This window comes from Schistocerca cancellata, chromosome 2, assembly GCF_023864275.1.
Source record: "Schistocerca cancellata isolate TAMUIC-IGC-003103 chromosome 2, iqSchCanc2.1, whole genome shotgun sequence".
Taxonomy (NCBI): Eukaryota; Metazoa; Arthropoda; class Insecta; order Orthoptera; family Acrididae; genus Schistocerca; species Schistocerca cancellata.
In genome coordinates this window covers 280,572,361-280,584,678 of record NC_064627.1, presented here as the reverse complement: position 1 = coordinate 280,584,678, position 12,318 = coordinate 280,572,361, and the positions used below count along the sequence as shown (strand labels likewise).

The following is a 12,318-nucleotide window of genomic DNA, read 5'->3' as shown; positions in this document are numbered from 1 at the left end:
GAAGTTTTAATAAAAAATAATATTTGTAAAAGAATTGTCGAATATACTTTATTTTAGTCTTTTTTTCCATGACAATTTTCACTCCCCACTTTGATTCACATTATGTAGCATTGTTAGCAGGCAGTGGATAATCAAATACACTTTTTCTGCAATTAAAACTATGGCATTTCTAATGAACCCAGTTTGGATAGATTAATAGGACAATGTTTTCTGAAACACCATGTCAAAAATATTACATTTTGACCTTTTAACTAAATCTTCAACTTTGAACTTAATTTATTCAGTATTGGAAAGTGGTACATAAATGAAACTTTATATTTGAGACCCTTGTGTTGTTAGGTTACCATATGTCACGTTTCACAATATTCTTACCTCTAGTCCCTACGATATAAGAAGGCAAACTTTGAAATTTTTTCAGACTGCGATTTTTCTAGGCAATTTTGCCTAAACGTTTTTGACTAAATATGGCTTGTAGAATTCTTTTCATTATTATTCTTAGGGGGCCACAAAGTTGTACAAGAGGGGCAAATTTATTCCTTTCAACAAAATATTGCTGGAGAAATAACAGTTCAGATTAATCAGAAATTCACGCTCACTCTGTGCAAAGTTGCATGTGGAGGCAAACAAGTTACTGTATCTCTGTCAGTATTGCTACAACATACATTAAGCTTCACTAACATTCACTGGGGACGTGGGAATGTTCACATAAAATTTCACTAAAATCCATGACAGCCGAGAAAGAAAATGTTCCAAAACTAAACTGTCTGACATAGAATGACCCGAATGATAATACTAAATCATAAAACATTTAGTGCAGATCAACTATAATCTAATATCGGCCAAGCAAAACATTAGATAATGCACTTTTTTTTATAATGGTGATCTGAAATTTGTCTTTCTGGGTGAAAAATGATTTTTTTTTTTTTTTTTAACATTTTAGGGCAACTTTAAGAAGTGATTCAGAAGCTGTGAAATGACTATTGCCTCTGCAGTATACATCTTGCTTAAGGACAATAAGAAGTAAAAATTATTAATATATAGTAATATTACACGCAACTGAGGAAGACAGGACTATAAAAGTTGAAGATGTCAATAAGAACGGAGCTTGTAAAGAGGCTAATTTGTTTTTGGTGGAGTAAAGGGAGTACAGTACTAAAGAATCACATGAAGTAATCTCTAAATACTTTCTACAGACATTCACACACAAAACTGCTCAGTCCTTGGTCCAGAATACTGATGGATAACAAAGAATATGAAATACAGGGAAAATGTATCAAATGTAAATGACAAGGCATTTGACTTCGTAACTGCATACTTCATTTTAAGGTATGTGCAAAAAGATGGTTATAGTAGCAGAAAGAAATTTTAAGAAGTGCACACAAAGACCCTAACAAAATGCTGTATGGGTAGCAAACTTTGTGAAAGCACATGTAAGTTAGAAATTACTTTGTTTCTCTAATGCTAAGTAGCATTTCAAGCTATAGTTTCTTCCTGAGAACTCAATCAGCTGCCCAGTTTTCAGCTTCCTCGGCGTTTATGTCTATCACTTTATCATCCAATCAATGGCCATATGCGCTTGTGAGACCTGAGAAATGTCAGTAAAACCAGCACATTAAGCTCAATGTTCGCATCAACTATCCTCGAGTCAAATTTTGAAGATCAGTTAGCCTGTCCACATTTCAAATGGTGACAGGCTGAGAAGAGGTGGTCTGCACAAGCTGTACAAAATCATAGCTGACAGATGACTGAAGCTTCTGGGGCTGTTCTATGCATGAAAGATGGAAGAATTCCCAAATCAGCACTACTGCAGAAACCAGCAGACCTCTTAATCCAAAAAAGAATTTTTATGAAGGGCATAAACTGGGAAGTTTATAATGCCTACAAATGACAGGAATCTGGTGCTAAAACTTTTCAAAAGGAAAAAAAGTTGTTTAATATTAAATTCTGATATTAGGTTTAAATGACAATTACAAGAATAAATGAGTTAGTTAATAAGTTGTCATATATGCTGAAGATAGCTGAGACGTGGACTGCAAAATTCCCAGTATCACCTGGAAGTGGCATATTTTTTTTATCCATGCACTTAGAAACTACAGAGTTAGATAACTTCAGTACCTTACCGACTTCGAATGATCCAAGACACCCAAACGTCTAGTCAGTTTCCTTATCACTCCATCATCTGACTGGTTGGCACCAACAGCTAAAACTTTTGTTTCTTTTTGAACAGGAACAGAGGTATGAATGAAACAGTGGCATCTTGTTGCTGAAGAGCTTACAATTGTGGGTTTTAGATATTCTGTTACAACTGGTCTTCTGTAACACTGTGATGGTACCTGTAAACAAATATGTGCATGAGATATTGAAATTTTGAACTCGAACTATTAAATATTCATTCATAATCAAAGACAAAAATCAGTATTAGAATAATTTCTGACAGGAAAGCAGCCTACTAACACAAATTTAAAAATAATTGTTGCATACGTAACTACGAGGGTTGGAACTTTAATAGCGGCAACTATTTATTTACAGCTCGTACAAAACAGATACGTGTTTCAAAGTTTTACTGACCTTCAAAGTAGTCACCAGCATTGTGTATAACCTGTTGTCAGAGATGTGGAAGCCATAGGATCCTCTTAGCAGTGCCAGTTGTGTTGACAGTTCGAATGGCGCTGTCTATTGCCCGACGAATTTGTAGCAGATCTGAAGCGAATGCTGTGAAGTGTTTCCTTCAGTTTAGAAACAGAGTTTAACATACGAGGGCATAAATCAGGGGAATGTAGTAGGTGGTATAGCACTTAGCAGCCCCATCAGTCAAATCAGTAACAGCTTGCACTGTACGTGCTTGAGCATTGTCCTGCAAAATGATGGTCAGGTCTTGCAGAAAGTGTCATCACTTCTGCTATGCTATTCATTTTTGGAACACAACCTACAACCAGCTTAGAGACAGAAATGAAAACATTTTCTGCAGAACTTGACCATCATTTCGCAGGACAATGCTCGAACACATACAGCACAAGCTGTTACTGATTTGTTTGACTGACGGGACTGCTAAGTGCTATACCACCTACTTCACTCCCCTGACTTTAGCCCTCGCGAGTTCAACTCTATTTCTAAACTGAAGGAAACACTTCAAGGCATTTGCTTCGGAACTACTACAAATTCGTTGGGCAATAGACCGCACCATTCGAACTGTCAACACAACTGGCACTACTAAGAGTATCCTAAGGCTTCCACATCGCTGGCAACGAGTTATACACAATGCTGGTGACTACTTTGCAGGTCAGTAAAACTTTGAAACACGTATTTATTTTGTACGAGCTGTAAATAAATAGTTGCCACTATTAAAGTTCCAACCCTCGCATATTTTTAAAACTGTGCGTACTAGTCAAACTCCAGTTTCAGCACCTGGTACTAATGCACTTATCTTGTTTTCAAAGTACTATTTAAATACTTTAATAATACATCTGGTCCTACCACTCACTTTCACCTTATGTCTCATACTATACTGCATGAGATTTTGCCCATCATTTACTTCTGAGTACCAGTGTAACTTGGGTCACTAAAAATAAGTAACCCTGTTTTAGGTAAGAAATATTTCACTCATTATTTCTATTCACTCCACTGTTTTCAACCAGTCTGTATTCCAAACCACAAGGAGAATTTTAATGTGACTTTGATGGACTTCACTGAGTGAAGTGGTGCAGTGGTTAGCACACTGAATTCCCATTAGGAGGACAACAGTTCAAATCATTGCCTGGCCATTCAGATTTGGGTTTTCTGTGATTTCCCCAAGTCACTCCAGGCAAACTGTTCTTCAAAAACGGCATGGCTCATTTCCTTTCCCATCCTTCCACAGTACGAGCTTGTGCTGTGTGTCTAATGACCACACTGTTGGTGGGATGTTAAACTCTTAATCTTTCTTCCTTTTTGTGATGGACTTCAAGCTGGTGGTGGCAGTGGTACGTATGTGGCACTCAACAGCAAGGTCATCAATGTCATAACTACACTAATTGGAGATGTGTATCATTATTATTACCAAAAGGTAAAATGTAAAATATAATTCTCAGCCACTCTGTCTCACCCGCACTTTCACACAAAAGACTAAGGAGACATGTGCTGCCAGTCATTTATGGTTAAAACACAGACTAACCCACAACAGCTGAATAATATAGTAAGGAACTGTGCCTGGTTGATCAACGGGGAAATAAAAAAAATAAATCAATCACCCTGGAACAATGGTATGGTGAACACGGATGGAGTGCTAGTGACCGTGGGGTTGAGAGTACATTTCATACATGTTGCTTCATGAGAATTTGCTGGCACATGATAAGCAGTGGATCACTAGCCAGTCTAACTATCACAACACAGAGGCTGGGAATCAGATTGTTTCTGTGTGATCTTGTTACCAGCTCATTCCCCTCATGGTGAACAGTATTGATGTTGCAATAAGATGGCCTATCCGAGCTGTAAACTATGTATTTGGAGTCAAGGCGGAATTGCACAAATTCCTTGTAAAACTGCAGCAGACATGTTCGGTCTGTTTCACATGACCTGTGGTCGAGTCATTTTAATGTCTTCAGGTTTTCAACTTTTACATTCGACAGATGTGGTAACCATGTCAGCCACTCATCAAATGTGAGACAGAGAAATTCCACCAACTCCTTCAATACTGTGAATTGTAACTGACAAGTGGTTGTTGCAAGGCTGGAGAAGGAACATAATATGGCAAAGTTGCCTGCAAACAAACAACACCAAATGGAAGACTTTACATGGCAATAGCACATAGTCACACTTAAAACAGATCCCTGAGGGAGACCATTCTCTTACTTGAATTGCTCAGGAAGAGCATCACTACCCTGATATAAAAACGTCAGTCTGGAAAGGAAGGACAGTATGAATGTTGGTAGTCATCCTCTTAAGTCCCATTTGTGGAGATTTCCTAGGATGTGATGCTTCCAGGTAGCATCGTAGATCCTCTCACAATCAAAGAGAATACCTATGAGGTGCTGCCTATGTACAAAAGATAGTTGCATTCCCACCTGTAGCATGGTAAGGTTGTCCAAGGTTAAATGATTCCTCCAAAAACCACAACACTAGTAGAGGCTTTGCAGTTCCCATGATTCTAGGACCAAAGCCAGATGCTGACTGACCACACGTTCTAGCATCTTTCCTACACAGCTAGCGAGGGCCACGCTGTAGTAACTACCGGGCAATGTGTGGGAGGAGATAACGAACTTGCCTTCTTCCATGAGTCAGGAAAGTCTCCAGTCAATCACATTTTATGAAAAAGAGATTGGACGATAACCTTTGAATCCAATTTGAGGTACTGTAACATGCTGTTCTGGCTATGGTCCTTACCTGACAGAGTCTACCTGACCTGAGAGAATGCACACTCAAGCTCCCACACAGAAAAGGGTCCGCTATAGTCCTTGGTGTTGTAGGAATGGAAATTTCAACCACCCTTGTACATTAATGGCTGATGGCAGCAGAAAGCTGGATCCTGATTTTCAGTGGCAGTGATCAAACTGAAGCACTCTGCCATTGCCTGGACAATGTCTCCAGGTACAGAATGGACACACCCTTGCCCAAGCACAGCAGTTATAGGTAATCTGACAAATTTTGCAGATAGCTTCAAACATTTTTGGAGCTAGTGAAACCATTTATCAAGTCCAGAAACACTTGCCATGACCTCTTCTTGCTCTCTTTGTTCTTCATGCTTCTGTCCTCTCGATAAAAGGCTGTAAGGTTTGTAGTGAGTGGTTGGCATTTAAACAGTTGCAAAACCATGTATCTAACCTTGATTGTGGAGAGAGACTCATCATTCTGCTATGTGACATGTCACCACTGAAGTCAGACTGAGGATTTGGGGACAGATGCATCTTTAGCAGCACCACCATTTAAGATAGGAAAGTTAGATTTGGTGCAATATTTCTGAGTGCACGAGTTACAGCCAGGCACAAGCTTGATGACAGTAAGTTAAGCTGACCAGCAGCTGCGAAGTAGAACGGAGACCACAGGGCCATCGAACTGCTGAAAAGAGTAAAAGTAGCAGTTTGCATGGTGCAAGTTACAGGCAGAAGGGGCCCACTGGCACAACCTAGGTGTTATGAATACGTCACTCGGAGCGGCTTGTTAGCAAGGCAGAGGCGCACAGCTGCGTATAAACAGATGCCGGTTTTCTAACAAGGGGCATTCGAGTGTGGCAGCTCTCCTGGACAGAGGGGCGTGTCACACCACCGACTATACGCAGCAACAGATGGGGCGCCAGGGTTCCAGACCATGGCAGGTCATTGGTTCGACCCTCTGAGGCCAACATGGGGTCCGGAGCCAGCCAGCGGCGGGCCACTCGACAACTCACTACCGCGGGCAGTCTTGTTGTCTCCCAACACATGCCGGAGGTATCCCGGGGCGAGGGCCACAGATTTGGCTGTCTGATCACAGGCGCTTGTAGTCGCCGCGATCCTAACCACGACGGTGAAGAAGCAACGGGGTGAAGGCTGCCGAGTTGGCTGCTGGCGCATCCAGACATCGTCAAAACTCCGCAGCTGTACACGACCAGTACGCCGCAGTACATTGCACGGGTCGCTGAGGTAGCCCTTCTGCGCCAAGCTGTTTTACAGACAGCGAAGTGGCGTCCTCAGCATCGCGGGACCCTGTGACACTGTAGCTGGGAATAATAAAATACTTGAAGATCACAGCAGAGTTTTAATACGGCGCATCCTGATAGTTTCCATCCACGTCCTACATTCCTCCATCGCACGCCAACATCTACATTTCGCAGTGACGGCTACACATCAGAGGCATAGTGGTTCGTGCTGGTAATATGGTCCACCCTTTTCCGGACACTATATCAGTGTTCAAAAGCAGCCAGTTGGCTGTTCAGCATCCAGTCAGCTCTGCCACGAATCCACTGTGGCAGCTTCTTTTCAGGGACAGCTCTTCAGACAGGTGGATCCAGACAGGGAGGTGGTCACCCGAATGGAAGGCACTGACCACTTCCCACTAAGCAGTATCTATGGGGCAGGATAAACAGAAAGCAACGTCTGTGGTGGAGAATGACAGCCCCCCCCCCCCCCCCTGCAGTGCCAATTTGCAGGAAACTATTACATAAAAAGAATTTATGCTGTGATACTACATTACAGAAGACCTGAACCGAGTTCATCCTCTTCATCATTCTCTCACTAAATTAGGATTCACGTGAGACATGTACCCTCCCCAACCAACAGGGAGTTGCTCCTTTAACACAACTCATTTTGATTTAATGACAGTGGCAATTCATACAAGCATAGAGTCAACAAGGCATTAAAAGTGTTGTTGGAAGTGATGTTACATGATCAAACAACAGTGAAACACAGCTCATAAAGACTGATCTGCAAAGGTGTAATGATATTATCACATACATATTTTTTTCAAACTGTTTATCCTCTATATTAATTATCTGATCAGATTTAATCTGAAGATAGTAATTTTGCAAGCCAAGTTAGGGGCTGACTGACTACTACAAACTTTAATCACTCAAAGCCACTGAACAGACAAATATAATTAACTTAAAATACATAAACAGACTCCGCTGTGTAGTTTGGCCCCTATTTGCATTCCTGTTGTTCTATGCTGAGGAACAAAATTGGTGCTTCCCTGATCCAGTGCACAATCTGCTACTGTCAGTTTATTTGTATGTCCTTAGTCTTGTGTTATTTAAGCCAGGTATTCATATTAATTTTTGTGGTTCCTAGGTGCACTATGCTTTGACCATGGCCTAATGCCCATGAAACAAAATTCAGCAAGATCCAGCCTTGAAAACCTGCACTGCATGATCTAACTGCTGATGCTCCCCCCTTCATCCTTATCTACCATCATCCTCACTACACTACAGGTGGGTCCCCTCTCATCTTGTTAACACTTTTACTTTTATGTGCGTCTGTCAGCAGTACCAAACATTTCTTGCCCTAACGGTAAGTACTGGCCAGTAACTCTGTTTAATATTTATTAGTTTTCTGAATAGAATTTTCATGTGGTACAGCATTCTTTTTCCCCAAGCTATGCACTCGTTATCTGTGCTATCATATTACTGCCATCTGTACATCAGAATTTAGTTCCAAATACACCCTGCCGGATATCTGACTATCATTAACTGCATAAGCAACTGCTTCTAATTACATTACTGCAACTGGTACTAAATGTTCGGAAGATTAGAAAAATTATAAGTTGAGAGATTTGACTGTACAATTTCCACCTCCTTATTCACTAAATTTGTAAATAAATGCTTAGAAATTAATCATCACACACCGTGACAAATGTTTCTGACAAACAGCATTATAAATATAATTACCAATCATTTCAGTTGCAGTAATTCAACCAGTACTCTTAGGTTCCTGCATAACCACATAACTGTATATCATAACATATTCATAGTAAATGTAAATTGTACCTTTCCCATTCCCATTAATTAAACAAAACCTTACACTCACGTAGTGAGTGGTTCTCTATGTATGTCTTGATGTTCAATGCCAAACTCTTTGTGTTTTCAATATGTTCATCTTTTGTTGTGTCTCTTTTAACATTTTGAGAGTCAACTATTTGATACATATTGAAATGGGTCTGAAACTTCAATGTACACACCGATTCTTGGAAATTACCAAATAACTGCACACTTGTTATCTTAAAAAAAAATTCTCTTCTGCAATTGTTAAATTAAACAGCTCGCAGATTAATTCAACTGCACGAAATTTTATTCTCAATCCAACATTGTTATAGAAACAAATGAACAAAATAAAATACTTACACATGGAGATACTTTTCTTAACACTGATTCTTTTCTTAGCATTCAGCGATTCCAACCCTCCTCAATACTAAATAAATACAAAGACCTTTATAACTGCAATACCCCTTACTCATTGAAGAGAGAAAGGTAAAAAAAAGCATGTGTCTCAACATGAAAGACCCCTTTTATGACAACTTACAGCCTTCGTTTTGGTAGGAACTTCATCAGTATATCTAAATCTTCATGCATATTCTGCAAACCACTGAGGAGTGCATGGCATAGCATACTTTCCAATATACCAGTTATTAGGGCTTCTTCCCATTCCATTCATGTACGGGGCACAGGAAGAATGACTGTTTAAATACCTCTGTGCATGCTGAATTAATATTATCTTGATCTCATGACTGGTTTGGAAGAGATACTTAGTGGGTGTCATTAAACTCCTAGATTCTCCATTTACAGCTGGTTCTTGAAACTTTGCAAGTAGGCTTTCTCAGATTGCTGATGTTCAAAGGAAATATGCAGCATGTCTGACTGACCTCTTATCACTTTTTCTAGAGTAAAAAGAAATGCTTTATCTCTATGCATTTTGTGAGATGATGGCATTTAGGAATGTCTCTGACTTTCAATGTTATCATATTATTAACCTTGGGAACTCTAACTTCTGACAGTTTTCTCATTCCTCGAAGAAGTCTACCAAGGTAAATTATTCCCTTAGCAACTTCTGTTTCCACTACCAACACACCTTCAGTTGATATGGCAGTCATTGCTTGTCTTTCACTGGTAAGGGGACCATCATAAGTGTAAATAACAGATTTTGACGGGTCTCCGATATGCTGTAGAGGGACATGCCCTGAGTAAGAGGCTATCCACTTTTTTAGTGACGGGCCTTGGTTTTTGAGAAAATTGATTTTTAAGTTCATTGCACACTGTAATATGTGTAGCATTAGCCACGTTCCAGCCAAGTAAGTATGGCGCAGTGGTTAAGGTATACAGCTACCAAGCTGGAGGTACTGTGTTCGGGTTCTTTCCGTGATTTTGCCCTTTTTTTTATCAGAATAGTCCGACATTTTTCCATTTTATTTTACAGAACATCAACAAACAGTGTAAATTGTGTGACATCCTTAAGAAGTTTAAATTGTGTAGGCTTGGTCAAACAGAAAGCGGACTGTCTGCAGGGGCATCCCGTGCAAACTCTGTGTATTGTGATAGTGTATTGCCCTGGTCACCGCCTTTTATTTGGCTATGGAGATATAATTTCTTAATGCAAAGAGTTCTCATGGACAGTCCTCTGTGTATAATGAACATGTATCACCCTGGTAAAACAAACGGCGGTGACCTAGCTCCTAAACCACTAGTTTGCATTTGGATTTAATGTCCGTTGCTTGCAATGCATTGTTAGTGCCGTTTGTGTTCGAAGAATGCAGTGAAATGGACGACCCAAGTGTGTCTACAGAAGTGCATCCAGAAGAAGATACATCTGAGTAGAAGGGTTGAATGAACAATCGAGAAGCGAAATCACTAAAGCCATCAAATATGCCGAAAAGTTGCTTCGTGATTTAAATCTTCTAACAAATACACTGCCCAACACAATCTCTGCTAATTCAATTGCAATTGGCAATGAGATACGTATTGCAATACAAGAACCTGTTGGCCGAGAGACATATCATTGATGGCGATGAATTAATGATCACCAACGAAAAAGACAAGGTGCAAGAATATGAGGCAGTAGGTTTCACTTTCGTGTGGCTGTTCTCTTTCTTGTGGATGAATCAACATAATTTAAAGGTATTTACTTTGCAATATATGGGAGTAGAGGGAGATGGCGATTTTGTCACCGACGAATTCACATATGAACCAGCAGATTATGCGCCTCTATGCTACATAGAACAAACAGTCACTCTTGCAGTTGCTCATCCAAAATGGAGAATAAAGTTTGTAGTCCCACATAAATCAATGTTACATCGATGGAAAGAGGATGTGAGATGAGGTGGAACTTAATGTAATAAATGGAACACTATCGATCGTGAGACATATGGACAGTTCTTTGAAGCAAGACAGAATTTGTAACAGGTAAAACATGTCAAAATATATGTCAAATACATTGTAAGAAAGAGACTGACTTGTGAAAATAATATAATTTCTTCTGCGAGCAGGCGACAACCAGAACTTTACAGCAATGGACGATGAAGGCTGCTGTTCCACTTTTAGTGGATACCTTTAATTTCGTGACCAGCTTGGCTTGGGTCGAAAGATTTAAACAAAAGCATAGAATAAGGCAAAGGAAGATTACGAAGTTCATCAGTTCCAAAGAATGGGCACTGACAGAAGAAGTATTAGTAGCTACAGAAGAATTCTTCACACAAACGAAAATACGAATTGGTAATTTTAACCTCAACTACATAATCAACACCAATCAAACAGCTGTCAATATATCAGTCAATATACAATAGAACCCTCTTGGAGAAAAGTGTGAGAACCATTTTTGTGCAGAGAAAAGTTTTAACAAGATAAGTCATTCTTACACAGCACAGCACACTAACTGCATCAGGAAAGATGATCCCGTACTTTTTTTTTCATGTAAGCAGGAACCGTCTGAAAAATTTGAGCCCTAATGTCCAGAAAAGAGTGGATGAATTAACCCTCAAATTTAAATACGTAACTGTGTCCTGCATGAAATCAGAGAAGTTCACGAAACTGGTGTACGAAGACTTTTTTAAAATCTGTGATTCTTCTGTACATGGGACAGGAAAAATTTCTATATATCATTGATACGTGGGGAGAGCAGACTGATCTGACCATATACGATCACATCTTCATGGAAGAGAGGAAAGCGTGCACCTGCACTGTAAAAGTTATCCCACGAAAGTATACTCCACTTTGCCTGCCTTTTGACATATATTTTTATCAACAGGCTAAAATTTTCATGAAGAAAATTCAGACTGCTCCCGATTTGTTGAAGACCAACAAAGCAATCTAATCCAGGGATGATTCCATAAAAACTACACTCATTAACTTCGCATCAATTCAGAGCACTTGGTTTTTCGAATATGATCAAATATGCATGGTTTGCATCGAAACCTTTTTGAATGTAAATGAACAATCTTTTCCAGTATTGCTCTTAAAAACTCTGTGTGTCTGCAAGACAGTAGCTTTTATGAAATGCATTTGGTGCTACAAAACATTGTGTTTTCGTGTGCTTTTACGACAAATACTCCTCCGGATTTCTGTTGTGGCATAGCAAGCGATGCAGGCGATAACGAGTAAGATTCTGTAATGACGACATGAAAATAAATTACTATGGTAAAATTGAATATTTCTTAATTATTCCACACAACGTACACTGTTTGCTGATATTCTGTAAAATAAAAAGGGAAAATGTCAGACTATGCTGATTAAAAAAACCACGGCATGGTAGCTGTATACCTTAACCACTGCACCACGCTCACTTGGTTGGAACATGGCCAATGTTATGGATATTACACTGCGCAGTGAACTTCAAAATCAATTTTCTAGGAAGCCAAGGCCCGTCGCTAAAAAAGCGGTTAGCCTCATAT

The 12,318-nt window shown here is 39.7% G+C and overlaps 1 protein-coding gene across 1 annotated transcript in view; it reads right to left on the bottom strand.

Annotated features, from left to right (window-relative positions):
• The window catches only part of LOC126161623 (ubiquinol-cytochrome-c reductase complex assembly factor 1), a 123,974-nt gene that overhangs the window by 68,769 nt on the left and 42,887 nt on the right, over positions 1 to 12,318 (bottom strand). Inside the window, exon 2 of the mRNA XM_049917583.1 lies at positions 2,121 to 2,333. Within this exon, the coding sequence (XP_049773540.1) occupies positions 2,121 to 2,333 (213 nt within the window). The remainder of the gene's footprint in view (positions 1 to 2,120; positions 2,334 to 12,318) is intronic.